Source organism: Vulpes vulpes, chromosome 5 (assembly GCF_048418805.1).
Source record: "Vulpes vulpes isolate BD-2025 chromosome 5, VulVul3, whole genome shotgun sequence".
Classification (NCBI taxonomy): Eukaryota; Metazoa; Chordata; class Mammalia; order Carnivora; family Canidae; genus Vulpes; species Vulpes vulpes.
The window spans coordinates 6,127,855-6,144,681 of record NC_132784.1 but is presented as its reverse complement, the minus strand read 5'-3'; the positions used below and the strand labels follow the sequence as shown (position 1 = coordinate 6,144,681).

At 37.5% G+C, this 16,827-nt stretch overlaps 1 protein-coding gene across 2 annotated transcripts in view; it reads left to right on the top strand.

Moving 5' to 3' along the window:
- Positions 1-16,827, top strand: part of CNTNAP5 (contactin associated protein family member 5) — a 789,161-nt gene that overhangs the window by 366,752 nt on the left and 405,582 nt on the right. For both annotated transcript variants that reach the window (XM_026015709.2, XM_072757523.1), the window contains exon 6: positions 3,343-3,527. In XM_026015709.2, the coding sequence (XP_025871494.1) occupies positions 3,343-3,527 (185 nt within the window). The remainder of the gene's footprint in view (positions 1-3,342; positions 3,528-16,827) is intronic.

The following is a 16,827-nucleotide window of genomic DNA, read 5'->3' as shown; positions in this document are numbered from 1 at the left end:
TAGTATAGAAAAATATTTGAATATTTGACTTTAGCTCTCTGAAAGTACTCAGGATGTCACTAAAATTCACCAAAAGCAACACCTTGAATAAATACATAGGGAGAAAGGATGTGGGAGAAAGGGATACATAGGGAGAATAAATACATAGGGAGAAAGTCCTTTTCTTTTTTTCTTCCTTCTGTAACCTATAGTGGATTTGCATTTTCAAATGCTTAATGCTTTTGGCTTATTGTTAAGAAATAATTGTTGGGACACCTGCATTTGGCTCAGGTCATAATCCCAGGATCCAATATCGAGTCCCACATTAGGGTCCCAGCATGAAGTCTGTTTCTCCCTCTGCCTATGTCTCTGCCTCTCTCTCAGTCTGTGTCTCTCATGAATAAATAAATAAATATTAAAAAAAGAAAAAAATAAATAATTGTTAAATGTCTTTTTCACTTTTAAGAAGAAAATTGAAGCACATATCAAAGTGAAATCTCTAATATTAATTTCTCTTGCCTTATTACCCAGAACTGACATAAGGCACACCAAGTTTCTTTCAATAGTTCATTAGCTCTTGGACAAATTTATTTTATGGATTAAGGGTGTGAGTGTGTGTGTGTGTGTGTGTGTGTCGTGTGGAGTGAAAGAGAGAGGGAGGGGTGTTCTTGTTTCTATGTTGTGTGTATCTCATGATTGGTACCATTTGCACCCTCCTACTCAAGGAAAGAAACCTAGAGATCATCCTTAGGGGAGTCTCCCTTTATCACTTCTCCCTCCAACATCCAAGTGACAATATCCAAGTAAGGCTACCACCTTATTATCACTTGGAAATCCATCCCTCTTGCCCTTTCTTCACCGAAGGCCTGGGTCGCTCATCTAGATTACTGCCACGGTTACTGTCAGCCTTGCCTTCTTTTTTTTTTTTTTAAGATTTTATTTACTTATTCATGAGAGATACAGAGAGAGAAGAAGAGACATAGGCAGAGGGAGAAGCAGACTCCATGCAGGAAGCCAGATATGGGACTTGATCCTGGGGCTCTGGGATCACGCCTTGAACCAAAGGGAGATGCTCAACCACTGAGCCACCCAGGTGCCCCAGCCTTGCCTTCTCATACAGCTGACAGAATCATCTCTTTTATATAAGAGTAAGCACACAATAAAAAAAAAATGTTAAAGACTCTGTCCTCTTATCCTCAGTGTGATTGGAGTTCTTAATAAACTTTTTAAAATGTTAATTTGAGTTAGTAATCTCTGATTTATTAATTCACCAATGCCCATTCCTTAAAGGTAAATATAATACACGGTTACCTTGCACATACTAGCATACTAGTCCTAGATGATATAAGCCAGACTGGCATGATTGGCACTGCTGCATGGACTCCCCTACCATGTTTCCCTGCACCTCCAAGCCTTGTCAGTGCTTCTTCTGGCTGTGTGATTGTGCTCCATCTTCCAGCCAAATCTCAGACCTGTCACTGCTCTATTGGAGCTTCACAGTTCCCTGTCCTGCATTTGCTTAGCTCCTGGTACTAAACATTGTATGCCACCAATATACCTTTTATCAATTTACTTATTGAGACTCCACATTATGACTTTCAGAGAGGAGAGTATGCCTTTAACTCTGTATCTCCTTTATCTCCTATCACCTGCCACTATGGCCAGCACAGGTAGGTATCAGTACCTTTTTATGGAAGGAAATAAAGAATAAAGAGAAGGAGGAAGGGAGGGGAGAAAGAAGGAAGGAAGGAGGGAAAGAAGAGGGAAGAGAATAAAAGAAGAGATGGAGAGAGGGAAGGGAGGAGGGAGAAAGAAAAAGAAGAAGTATCTTTTAATTATTGGCGTAATTTGACCAATTGAGAGAATGTAAAAGTTGTGGAAGAAATAATGAAAAAAATATGAAATAAAGTCAGCAATGAATGCACCATCTATTATTTTTCAGTTACAATAAGTTTGATGCTCACCCCCCCCCCCATCTGAAGCAACCAAGTGTTATTCAGTACAGGAAGCAGTGCCATGGGGCCATAATGGAGGTGGGAGTGAACAGCCTACAGGGGAAATGGTGGCTCCTGCCCCCTTAATGCCACACTGTTCAAGCTGACTGTTGCAGCTGTCCTGGTAAATGTGTCTTAGGAGACGGGAGGGAGACATTTAGCTTTCAGTTTCTAAGGGGACTGAATAATAAAACATTTTAAAACCTGTAAATTTATACATAAGTCTTAATTAATTGCATTTAACTGTTCATTTAGCTAAGTCTGAGCTATTCTGCTGTAGGAAAAATGCAGTAATCTTTTCGATAAAAGGGTATTGGCAGGAACTTCCATAATATTGGAGGAGGGACAAAGGGGAAGGGGAACCAGCTCAGTTTGATAGAAAAAAATGTACCTCCTAAGGTACATTTGAATCTCTCACAGCCTCCTAAGGAGTGTCTCCCAAGCTCAGTTTATTTATTTATTTTTTTATTTTTTTAAGGTTTTATTTATTTATTCATGAAAGACACACACAGAGAGAGGCAGAGACAAAGATAGAGGGAGAAGCAGGCTTCTAGCACGGAGCCCGAAGCAGGACTCAATCCCCGGACCAGCATCACACTCTGAGCCAAAGGCAGATACTCAACCACTAAACTACCCAGGTGTCCCCCCAAGTTCAGTTTAGACGGAATCAATGCATATGGTCCATGCCGCACAGAGTAAAAAGAGCTAAATGGACCTGGGTTTGAATGCCGACTACACCGCTGGGCCATGGGTGCTGATTCTCACTGGTTCTCAGGTTCCTTATTTATGAAATGTAGATAATAATCTTCCCTTAGAGGATTAAAGATATAGTGTATAAACTTCTTACTTAAGTGCTATTCATATGGTAGGCACTTGAAGATCACGGCTAAAATGATTATTTCCTCACCTTTGCCTTTGCAAGGTAACAACGTAACTTGATGCCCACTGTCTTCCTTTACTTATCCAGAATTCACTCTTCTTCCAAAGCATAACTCAAGATTTGTTTCCTCTATTCAAGAGCCATGCAAACACAAAACTGTGTATTATTTCTAAATGTGATACTCCTTGTTTTCAATATTATTGGTGGCCATTAGGATATGGTATATTTTATTACTTAATTGTTCACATTTTGAAAGCACGTCCTTTCACATCCATAAGGGGATGTGTACATCATCTGACCTAGAATTTGGTCCTGGAATCTGTGGGCGAAGCTTGTTACTGCTTTACAAGCCCAACACAGTCCTGGTCCTGGAGAGAGAGAATTCTTTACCTTTGGTATAGAGAGAGTTGTCCTTGCTTGCAAAATGTGCTAGTCCTCAAGGCTGTCCTTGGGCACGGGTGCCATCCTGTCTTCCTTTTGCTTTCACAGATGACAGCAAGCCTCGCCTCAGCAGCAGCCCACCCTCAGTCACCCTAGGCAGTCTGTTGGACGACCAGCACTGGCACTCAGTCCTAATCGAGCGGGTTGGCAAGCAGGTGAACTTCTCTGTGGACAAGCACACACAGCACTTTCGCACCAAGGGTGAAGCAGATGCCTTAGACATCGACTATGAGGTGAGTTGACTCTCCCTGTGGGTCCCCAGGCCCCTTGCTCAGTGTCAGTAAAAATATCAGGAAACAAAAGAGCTATTGAGAGAAGATGGGGGAGTCTTAACAACAAGTCTTAACCTGTGTTCATCTCTGTTTAAGTCCAGGCAGCCTTCTGGAATAGTCCAAGGAGGGCATCTGAGCAGTGTGTGTGGAGGGGAAATGTCTTATCAATAATGGGATGTAAGCAAATTGTGTGCATTTTAAAATCAGGACATCTCCTTTTTTCACTTTTAAAAATGTTTTCTGCTTATGGCCTTTCTGTATCACTGTGTAATCTAGTAGTGACACTCAGTTGTTCTTTTTTTTTATTTTTTAGTTGTTCTTTTTCAAAAATAAATTTCAATTAGCTGGAAAATACAGAAATTATACTAATATTATATGTCAAATATTTCTGAGTATAAAAAGAGAGATAAATAAAATCCAAAAAAATCTAAAATCCATACTATAGGCCCTTGGGTTTAACCTTCATTCCTATGCAAAATTTGACAATATGAGTGGTTAGTTCTTTCTTGCTTTCTTGTACAAGAAGCACAGTGAAATGCACTGAGGCTGCAACACAAAGGAGATTGCACAGGTTCTGCAAACTGGCAGCCAGAAGTCATCTATCTTTGCTAGTTGTTCAGTTCAACAAGTGTGCCCCTGCTGCATATCAGACTTTGTTCTAGGCAATAGATATACAGAGATGGTAGACCCAGGGTCCATGATTTGGGGAAGCTTACAGGACTTTTTGCAGGATTGTGGTAAGGCCAGTTTTATGTTTTAGGCCAGTAATTCTGAATGTCTGTTTCAGGAGTCAGCCCAATTAGCATCCCTTGTGGATTTGTTAAAAATGAAAATACTCAGGTCCCACCCAGACCTACTGAATCAGAACTCTCAAAAATTTGTTTTAGAAATTCTCCGGGTGACACCCTACCTTTGAAGAGAACTATTTTAGGGCAGTTACTATGTGGTTGAGACCTGTGGGGAGGTAGAGGCAGGGGATTGCTGGACAAATAATGGGAAACTGTTAGGCAACAAATCCATTCACCAGTGGGGTGCATACTAGAACAGGGGAGGTGGAGATGAATAATTGAAAAATTGGGGTTTGACTTACCTTTCTTCAATCACCATCATGAGCTATAAGAAAGATTTACTCTTTTGATCCTAACTTCAGCTTGGTGTACTGTTGAAAAGAAACACCATTCATTAACTTCAGAAAAGAATTTGTTACTCTGACTCAGAAGGATATTGGGTAGATTTTTTTTGAGTTGTTGAAAACTGGAAATTTATAAATATCAATCATCTTCTTTCATCAACTTTAAGTGATTGAAAAAATAAAAAATAAGGAATACACAGATATTGAAAGAGATATCTTTTATGAACTTGAGGACAATAGAAAACACAAAATCATCTGTACATCTTACCATTTCCCCAAATACTTTAACTCTACCCACCTAAAAGATGGTTCTAAAATTCTCCCAGTTGCCTGATTTAACATTTATTTTTAAGCCTATGCTACCTATCTCTCTTGTGTGGAGAATGTTTATAAGATCACAGTTGAGTGGCATTAAAGTGAATGTCAGCATTTGAGGGAAATGAAATCCAGTGATGTCACTCAATTTATGAAATTGGAAAGATTTTTTCAGGAAATGCCTGAATTTCATGTTGTCTTATAAAAAGTATCTCCTGGGAAAGAAACATCTTGGAGTATTCCTTTGACGTAAACTCTGCTTCAGAGAATTCAAGCCCCTGCCAGACTGCCTAGCCACGTTGCTCCAATGACCATATAAGAAGACAGACTGACTCTAATGGTGACATTAGATGTCGACTGTACTAGAATATGAGAGTTGTGTGTTGGGAGAAGTCTCTGGAACAACTGGAGCTCTCCAATCTTTGCAGATTCATCTTAAAGGCTATGTGGAAAAGAAAGAGCAGTAGAATAGGAGTCTTACGTTCTAACTGCCACTTTACTACTAACTGGAGTTATATAAACCTGGAAAATGAAAACTCTTAACTTCAGTTACTCAGAAGCAATGTTAGCACCTTATTGGCAGGATAAATAAAATATCTAATTCTAAAGTTTATTTTGTAACAATGTTGTCTGTTAATGAGAATCTAAATTCTTGATTTGATTTCTGCCATGGGGTCATATGTGCCCATATGAGCTCCAGATACCATCAACTAGCAGGATAACCAAAAACAGGTTCTTGGGTTCTTATGACCCATTGTCAGAGCACACCCTGCTGCTCCAAAGCTATGCTCTTTCAAATTTAATACCAAGGTTAATTATATTATGAAAATCTATGTCCCTCTTAAAATTTTAGCATTATGAGCCAATAATTGGCAAGAAAATATGGTAATCTTCATTCCCCCATCTTAGACTACCTTAAGGATATCCATCAATGACCTCATGCTTTTCTATGGAGCCCCCTGCGGACTTTTGTCACAGTAAGATGTATTAAGTTGTTTGTTTCTCCTCCCACCTAGGGCTAGGAAATTTCTGTCAAAAAAAAAATACAGAAAGGATGTAGATCCTTTGTTTCTCTTTGGAATGTGATCCTAGCTCACATCACTCAGCCAATATGATTTTCTCCAAAAGCATGTGAGAAAGACTATAGCAATCCACTTCACTTCCAGTCTTGAGCAGAAGGATTTAAAAAAGAGATATTTTTAGGTTCTTATAAAGGGCCCATTTCTCTGAGATTCTTATAATCCAATAATGATTTCCCTATCAAAAGTGCTCCATGATCCTGTTCACATAGCCATTTTATAAGCACCAAAACTATTAAAACATTTCTAAAAATATTGATTTGCATAATACCATGTCATAATACTGAAAAATCATTTTACAAAATAAAAAATATTTTAATAAGAATACTTAGTTAAATAAAACTATATTAGATTTATCCCTGTAAGCACTTAAAAACATATATGTATACATATATCTTCAAATATAAGTTTTATCAGAATTTTAAAGAAAATATGAGATAGTATTTTTTAACCAAGGATTGTGGATGGTTCTTCTACATCTGACATAAATTTCAGAAACCTGGAAATAATATGTATGACAAATATCCACATAAAATTGTTTCCACATAATTTTTTAAAATATTTTATTTATTTATTATTTATTATTTATTATTTATCATGGTAGACCTAGAGAGAGAGAGAGAGAGAGGCAGAGACACAGGCAGAGGGAGAAGCAGGTTCCATGCAGGGAGGCTGACGTGGGACTCATCCCAGGACTCCAGGATCGCACCCTGGGCCAAAGGCAGGTGCTAAACCACTGAGCCACCCAGGGATCCCCTCACATAAAATTTTTTAAAAATTCTATGTGACTTTCCTAAAAAGACATATATAATGACATTACTCCCCCAATAACTTAGAAAAGTACTTCAAAATTTAATTAATAATTAAAAACTCCTACAAAGAATTCTTAAAAGCTAAAGGAGAATTAAAGAACATGAATATGTAAAAAGTACAAACTGCTCTCAAATATATGAAAAGATGTTCAACTGCACTCATTAAGAAAAGGAATGCAAATTCATGCTACAATGATATTTTTCAATTAGATTACAAAGACTAAAAGCATTATAATGTTGACATGGGTATGGGAGAAACCGGAGCTATTTCATCTATTGTTAGTGGGATGGTAATTAATATTATATCAAAGAAAGGTCATTGTCGTCAAAATTGTAAGCACATGGTCTTCAACCCCACAATCTGTTTCTAGCAGTTTATCCTATAGCTATAAGCAAATATGTGTATTTTAGGAATAATAAAAGATTGGGAATTCCCCAAAAGTCTTTCAAAAGGGGGCTAATTAAGAATTATGCTAAGCTCCATAGGGAAACAGCTCTGCCAGGGTGCCCTAGAGACCTCACACTATCTACGTGGTCCACACAACCAGAGCTTTGCACACTAGCTGATCTGAGTCTTGGCAGGATGCCCTATGATCTTCCTGGAACACCAGAAGATGGAGGCCTGTGATCAGCAGCTTCAAGGCTGTTTCCCCCTCACTGCACCTCCCCGGGGGAAGTGGTCATGACACAGTTTCTTGTTGCTTCCTAGGTTCTGATAAGGCATGAGACATTCTGCCCTGCACTCTCAGAATAGAGTTGTGTCATCAAGAATTGCTTAGCTAAAGGATGCTTCTCTTAGAACTCTGACATGATTAAAGGACTGGACAGACACTATACAAGTGCTTATTTAGTGGTTGAAATAACTAGATAAGGCCTATAGCAACAGGGAACTCCCTACATTGTGGTCATCTGACCCCTTTTATTTGGATCATTTTTTGGTGCATAGGACAGGGACAGTGGTGGGCAGCAATGTTTGGCTACTCTTGCCCTTTTTGACTCTGTAAGTCACAAACAATCTGAATCTGTAAGTGACTCCTTTATCCTTATAAGTGGTTCAGTCAGATCTTGGCCTTGGGCTCACCTTGTTTGTTGTGTGTGCTTGACAAAACCACACAGAAGTATTATGCAGCCATTAGAAAGAAGGAGGCAGCCCTATATATTCTGATATTTATTAAAAATTTATGTGTAAATTTTTAAAAGGAAAGAAAAACAATGTGCACTGCAGTATAAAGAGTATCTGTGTTTAAGATTAGAAAGAAAACATGGACTTGATAGCCGACAGCATGTAGATAGAAATCTCTGGAAGTGACTAAAGGGACAGAGAAGGCAGATAATAAAATACTGGATTCAATGAAGAAGGAAGCCTTACTTTTTACTGACCACTTTTAAAAAAACTTTGAATTTTGAACCACATATAGAAGTATTTTAGGAGAAACTGAGGCAATAGAATATATGACTTAAAAGATATTTCATATATTGCCTGCTAAAATTACAACATCTGATTTATGTTTATTGATAGTGTTTTTCAAAAACACTTACCACTTTAGAATGTTATTGAATTTACTTATTTTTAATTGTCTATCTCTTCATCTTCACCCTAGACATAGAATTCAAGCTCATCATAAGGATTGACATTTTCTTTTTTACTTTTATTTATTTTTATAGAAATCTGTTGCTATATATATATATATATATATATATATATAAAAGAAATCTGTCTGGTACATAATGCACAGTCCATAAATATATGTTAAGTAAATGAAGGAAGTTTCTTTCTGTAATTATGAAAGGTAACAATTGGCCAACTTTGGTTCCCATAAGAAGTTCCTTATAGGTCCATCATGCTTGAAGGCCACCTCTTGCCATCACCCTTACTTGACGTTGCCTAAAGGACACTCCTCTTAGAATTCAGACATGATTAAAGGACTGGCCAGACAATATAACTACTTATTTAGTGATCAAAATAACCACAAATCACTAAGGAAACCGTTTTCCAGATCATGTGGCAGTGTAATTGTTATTGATCCTTTTTTCTTTGGAAACTCAGCTGCAAGGATAAAGTAGAAGGCCTACATGGAGAAAAATAAATGAAAGAAAATAAAAAAGAAAAAGAAAGTGAGTCGATGCAAAGCAGAAATAAAGACGAAGAAAGTGGAGGAAAAAATATGAAATGCTATTTTGTTGGTATTTTGTGATTTTGTTTTACCTCTAAGGCAGCTTTGTGAGGGAAATTATTATGTTGTACATTACAAACAGAAAACCAAGACCAGAGAGACTGATGACCATCCCCATCCCCATTCCCCAATAGCTATTGTGTAATGAAAACAAGATTTGAGCTCAGATCTGTGCAGTCTTCTACTGGAGATCCCTCTGTTGACCAGAAATTCTCTCTGAAGTAGGAATAATCCAAGATACAAGCATGGGTTCTGGTCCTTATTCTGGCCTCTGAATGTATACAGGACTTGAAGCCCTATTCATCCCTAACATTTTCCTTTCTGCTTTTAAATTTAAGATTGTTAGGATTTGTGGATTTGCTAATTTTGTGTTCTCCCAAGTTATGTAATGGCAAACTGGAATATAAAAACTTCTCTTAAATGTAAATTAAAAGTAAAGTAATTGTGTTGAACATGATGGAGGGAGTATTTCAATATTACCATTATACCAAAAAGGAAAAAAAAAATCTTTGTTTTTATTAACATGAGCTAAAAGAACAAATGAAAAAAATTCCTTCTTGGGGATCCCAGGGTGGCTCAGCAGTTTAGCGCCTGCCTTTGGCCCAGAGTGCAATCCTGGCATCCCAGGATCAAGTCCCACGTGGGGCTCCGGGCATGGAGCCTGCTTCTCCCTCTGCCTGTGTCTCTGCCTCTCTCTCTCTCTCTCTCTCTCTCTCATCAATCAATCAATCAATCAATCAATCTTAAAAGAATTCCTTATTTTATTTCAGCTGCTATTGGTGGAGGTGGTACCAGATTTTAATTATCTAATGACATCTTGAGGCTGGCTGAATTTGGGCTGAATTATTATAACCATCAATAAAATATAGAATTAGCCAGGCCACAGTTGAATATGTGTAGAGCCTGAGGCAAGAGTACAAATGGAGACCCACATACCACAAGTTTAAATATTTAAAGGGTTAGAAATAAGCTAACAAACTGTTGAATAAAATATGTTCTAATCTCCTGTTTTGATGAATGTACCTTCCCAGCCACATCCCATATGTTCAAGCCCTGTCCATAGTGTAAACAACTGTCCCCTAGCCACTACTCAGACCTGTCAGTCCATGGTTCACCCTCAAAAGGGCAGATGGGGAGATAGCTATTCAGGCCCTCAAAGCCCTTTCAGAATTATTTAGACAAGAAGCTCTGAAGTGCCGTGTAGGAAGATCATGGTTTATAAGGGTGGTAGCAGCTTCCTATAGTTGTTTCCTCTTGAGTCCCCATTAGGAAAAATTGAACTGGAGGACGGTCAAAGTGGGGCCTTTCTGGGTGCCAGCTCCACAACAGAAGCCCCAACTGCTTGGGTGTATGGGGAATACTGCAGTTAGGATTTCTTATGAGCTCCTTGTTTGAATGCTAAAATAAACATGATTTAAGCTATTGTCCCAAAACCTAAACTAAAACTAAGTTCAATCAGGTCGAAACAAGTAAGAAGAATGAGTTGAACCAACTGGGCTGTGTCAGCCGCTGATGTCCATGAGTCTGTAAAAAGATACCCATTTAGGGGTGCCTGAGTGTTTTAGTCAGTTAAGCATCTGACTCTTGGTTTCCACTCATGTCATGATCTCAGGGTCATGAGATCAAGCCCCACATTGGGCTCCACACTCAGCGTGGAATCTGCTTGAGATTCTCTCTCTTCATCTCCCTCTGCCCCTCCCCCTGCTTTCTCTCTAATAAATAAATAAATAAAATCTTTTTTTAAAAAAAGACACCTATTTAAAGACAGGGACTATAGACTAGCATTTGACAAGATTTGGGCCATGAGAATGCTAACAATACTGCAACAACAACAAAAAGTGATAGAATCCAGCCCCTGGTGCAAAACCTACTTGTAGATTGAGAGCATTAGTGTTGCTCAGCAGAGAAAATATGAGGAACTGATTTATGTTTTTGAGAAAACATTGGTTGTTTCTGCTGCTAAGTAATAGTACATCACCTCTTCTTTTCTTCCCATCAAAGAGACTACAGAAATCCCACCAAATAGTCTATAACACAGTTTGCCCAAAATTAAGGGGGTTCTGGATATATATATGAGACTTTCAGTTTTAAAAATGGGAAAGTTTCAGGCAAATCAGGACAAGCTCTTGATCCTAGCCTAGAGACTGATTCACTGAGAGACCAATCCCATGGCCAGTAATAGAAAAAGCAAGAGTGGGAGCAGTGTATGTAGTGGATAAAAGATGGAGTTCTCGATTGAAGGACTTGAAATTTCAACAGCTCCACCTCTTGACTGAGGCCTTAGTCAAGCTGCTGAATTTCTGTGCCATCATTTTCTTTTCTTCTCTTAAAATATTTTTATATTTATTGTTTTAGAGAGAAAGAGATAAAGAGAGCAGTGGGGAAGGGGCAGAGGGAGAAGAAGAGAGAGAATCTCAAGCAGGCTCCACACCGAGTGTGGAGCCCAACATGGGGCTTGATCTCATGACCCTGAGATGTGACCCTAAAGTAGGAACAAAAATAAGACATTATATGCACCATATGCCTTTTAAAGTTAAAAAGAGATCAGACATTCCAATGAATTTACAAACTGAGTCATTGATCAAGTCAAATAGTAGAGCAAAAGCCATAAATGGTGGCCCTAGGAAAGATTTGGACTGCTGTTATCTCACATGGCCTATTTGGTATTTTTCACATTTGCATTTGAGCTAATATTTAAAAATCAAGAGATTTCATGGGAAAATTGGGATTTATGGTGTCATTTGAAATGGGAGAAACTCATCAACCTTTGAGAATATTCCAAAGGTCAGTGATGTGCTTCTCTTCCATAAAGACCGTGAACTCTACACATGGCTCAACAAACACAAAGCCAGAGCAAGTTTTGAAGACTGAAAAAGAAGACATCTGTTTGAATCTATTTTCATACACCCTCTATTATAAAGTGGATTATCAGAGCCAAAGTGAGATAAATATTTACAAATGAGAAACTTCAAAAGTATCTGAAATCCAAATCTGACAGAAAACGAAATCTTCTAAACAGGAAGACTCCCAAATTTAAACAAGGCCAGAAAAAAAGCCAATGAGGAGTGAACTCATTGCCATGGAAGTAACATCAAAGATTGAAAAAGATAGAAGAAAATGCCAGACAAAGGAGCGAATGAGATCAAAGGAAGAGAGAGTAGCAGATTCTGGGACCTCATACATTTAACATCAAAGCAGACTTTCTTCTGGGAGTCATCTAGTTGGAGCCCACCTGTGACACCAGCAAGTCCACCAGGTCACCAGATGGACTATGTACCTAAGACACTGAGACTGTGAGTGAAACTTTACAGTGTAACACCTGGTTTTGTTGACTACTAAGATCAGTGAAAGGCACACCATGCAATTTGCCAAGAACAAACAAACAAGAAAAGTAAGCAAAGAAAGCAGCTGAATTGACCAAAACAAAAGGACAATAAGGCAAAAGCAACTTTAGAAGTAAATTGCTAGTGTTCTTTTTTTAAGCAATTCAACAAATATTTGTTGGATTTATTATGTTTGAATCATACCTCTTGCATTAAATATTAAAAAGTGAATAAGATATTGCCTTTGTCCTTGAGAAACATTTTTAGAGAGATATTTCAAAACATTTAACAAACATTTATTCTGCATCTATTATATATCAGGCATTGTTTTAAGTTCTTGAATAATTGGAATGTGTCAGGGAAAAGAACAAAGATGCCTACCCTCGTGGCGCTTGCATTTTAATAGGAGAGACAATCCATAAGCAGTAAATATAACAAGTAAATTACACATGTAACGGAAAGAAGAAAACAAATACATATATAGGTAATGGATTGGATGTTCAAAGATGAAGGAAGAGGCTCGTGTGCGGTTCAGTCAGTTAGGCATCTGACTCTTGATTTGGGCTCAGGTCATGATCTTGTGGTTGTGAGACTGAACCCCAAGTTGGGCTCTATGCTGAGAGGGGAGCCTGCTTGAGATACTGTCTCTCCCTCCCTCTCTGTCTCCCACCGTGGCCTGCATACATGCTCTCTCTCTTTCTATAAAAAATTAAAATTAAAATAAAAAAATCACGTTAAAAAAGAAGGGAAACAGGTTGCAATATTGGATGTACTGATCAGGGTCGACATAATTGAGATAGTGTCAATTGAACAAAGACTTAAGAAAAAACGTGAGTTTATTAAAGACTATTTGGAAACAACTGGTTCAGAGCATCTGGCTCCCTTATACTGCAATAACTATGCAATGTTATATGAGCCCATGAGCTAATAGAAGCTGGGTTTCCAGCTCTGTGACACATATCCTGAAGGCCCTTGAGCAACATCATACAGATGATGTACTCTGAAATATAATCTCTGTTCAATATCATCAATATTTGCCCCATGGTGAAATATGCTGGAGTCTGAATGGATGGGCAGTGTTGTATCATTAGAATCCTAGACAATGAAATTAATGAATGAAGAGGTTCAAGGATTGCAGCCATGTTTGTCTTGAAAGCAAAGATTAATTCAACGAGACTCATTAAAGTTTGAAGGAAATACATGGGTAATTGTCAACAAAAAAAATGATATGGCAGGCAATAAGAATAATAGTTTATGCAACAGAGACAATTGAAGTCACTGAAAAAAATAGGATAGAAATTCAGGAAATCAAACAAACAAACCAAACAAATCAAAAACAATATGTTTTAGAATGATGACTGAATTTTAAAAAATGCAGAACATGAAGCTGAGAAGCTATTCCCCTACGTGTGGAACAAGGGATACAGAATTTCACACACAGCTGTATAACTCCATGTTCTGATAATCTGAAAACCAGAAGAAGGCTTCTACAGGACCTTGGGAGAAAGTCTGTCTGCTTATTAATTCAAAACAAAGAAAAGGCACTCAATAGAATGGCTATTGAATAAAATATCAATATGTAATATCACAACCTTCAGTTGGAAAAATATTAGAAGAATTATTATCCATATAGCTTTTATTCAGAAATTGTTGGATTTAATGCTGCAAAATAAGATTTTGGAAGAACTTCTTAACTGAGAAGTTGCTACAGTGTGGACAACCTTACTAACAGCAAGTACTGTGTGCCATGGTCCATTCTCAATTCTTTGGGTGTAGGAAAGTTTTTTGGTCTCACGTTACCCAGTCAAGCTCAATTTATAAACAATTGTCATATAAACTGACATAAGTATTGTCATTATCCTCATCTTGTATATGAGGAACATGAATCCCATCGAAGTTAGGTATTTTTCCCAAGGTCCCACAGAAAGTGCAAAGCAGATCTGGATTTGAATCCAGTCAGGGAAGTTCCAGAAACATTGCTTTTAAATGCATGGCTGTGGAAAGGGAGAAGGTGAATGCTAATATAATTTATAAATTTATGCAATTTTGTAACAAATTGCTACATAATACAATATCTTAAAAGGGAATTACAAAATGGAAAAAATGTGGTGGGGGCTGATTAATAGTAACAATAATAGTTTAAGTAAACAAAATTCAGAATAAATTGGGGTTGAAGGAAAAATATAGCAATCTGTGCTTCATAGAAAGTAATCCATAGTTTGAGAAGCTAGAGAATCACAGCAACTGTCTTCCAGGTGAGCTTCAAAAACAGTAAACATTACGCAATAAACTTAAAAATTATCTAAATTTCCTCAGGTGGTAAGTAGTGTCATACTGTTTTAATAAACGAACACCAGACACATGCGTGATTTACAAGAAACACACTTTTGTAGAAACAATAAAAAATTAAATTTTTAATAAAAATTTGGATCGGGGACAAAGATACACCAACTAAATTTATAGAATCAAACAGAATTGGAAAAAATAATATCACTGAAAGTAAAAATTAAGATCAGAAGATAAAGGCCATCATAAAATAATAATCATAGTGCTCTTTAATTAAAAACATCTATATTGGGCAGAAGTATATATCAAGTAAAAGATCAATCAAATACAAAAAAAAAAATAACAAATAAAACTGCCCATTCCTACCAGTTAGATATCAGTTAACACTACCATACATGAGTTGCCTGTGTGGCATTTCAGGATGTGGAGACCCAGGGGCCAAGCTCAAGGAATTGGTCACTGGTTTCCAGTTAGGCTGCCAAAGAATGAACTAATAGTCAGAATTAAAGGAGAAAAGCCAGTGTTGCAAACCTGGGAGACAGTCAGTCAGATGCCAGCTGAACTAAGCAGAATGGCTTGGGAATAATCAATATTCAATTTTTGCAAATAATAGCTAAAATAAGTTGGCTATCCCAGGTCATGCAGAAGAATGGATTTAGTGTGAATGGCTTGATGGACAGAAACATAGATTAGAATAATATTTTAATTTTTATTCTCACAATTTTGATGGAATGTAAATGATCTAAGGAATATAATTATTAATGTAAAATTAATAAATATATACAAAGTACAACCTACGAGTGTTTATGAAGTATTGAGAAAAAGTCGGTACTACATTTGTAGGAAAGAAATCAATATACGAGGCGAATTTTTCCATTCTAATATATCTGATAACAAACTATAATTCAAGAATATAATTATAACTTCAAATCCTTAGCTTCTTAAAAATTTTGAAAATATAAACTATGTCAAAAATGTGACACTTTCACTCAAATGTGCAGAAACATAATTTTTGTTCCTTCTTCCCACCTGAATCTGACTTCTGATGGCAGAAAAATCTAACCTTGATAATGAATGGTAACTAGTTAATGCCTGTTTAAAACTTAGTGCACTGTGTAAATATTGGGATTGTACCGATGTTTCTTCTTTCCCCTTCTTTCCTTTTCCCTGGACAGATCACTGGCTGGGGGGCTTGTGTATTATCCTGCATTACAGGAGGCTTGGGGATAAAGTGTTAGCTCTGGTGGCTGCTGTCCATGGTACTTTTTGGGTTCATGCTTTGAGGTCTGGTCACTTGGACTCTCTCAGACCTGCAGATCCAGCTACCATCTCAGTCCTTCCATATTCCTGCTCTCACAGGCTAGAAGACCCTCAGCAGTCTACCTTCCACTATACTAGAGTGACCACGTTACTGTGAAGAGCACTCAGGCCTTTCTGCATTGTCATTTCCCTCAGCTATTGATACTCTGTCTCCCTTCTGGCCAAGTTTTGTCCTGGGATCCTGCTGAACGTGTGACGTCTCTAGTAAACTGTAGCCATCACTATTTGGGGAATGAGGGGAGGAATAACTGTGCCTTCCAAAATCTGTCTTGTAATCGATATGAACATCCCCCCAAACCTCAGCAGGTTTCAGATTTGCCAAAAATCAAAGAACAGGGCCTACACTACTAACTATATTTTTGTCTCCACCAAATTTCTCCAAACGTCCACCACTCGGACTAGAAATAGCTTTTGCTGTCCTTAATGTGACAGAAAGTTACAATTTTGCAGTACCTAGTATTCTCTATACTACTTGGCTTCTAAGACAAACAAACAAACAACCTACCCCAAATCTTCCAAACACTAATTTTTGCCATATAAAAGACAGTGTTCTTTGTTCTTTCTCTCTTTTTCATGTATTTATCTGTGACTTCTATTTTCCTAAATCACAAGTGAGGGAAGTAGAGCACTAAAAACATTTTTACAAATTGAGGAATATATCATTATATATTTAAAATTACAAAAATGATTAATAACTTATGTCCACACAAAAACCTGCACATCGATATTCACAGTAACTTTATTCCTGGTTGCCAAAACTTGGAGGTAACCATGATGTCCTTTAGTAAATGAATGAACAAATAAACTATGGTATATCCAG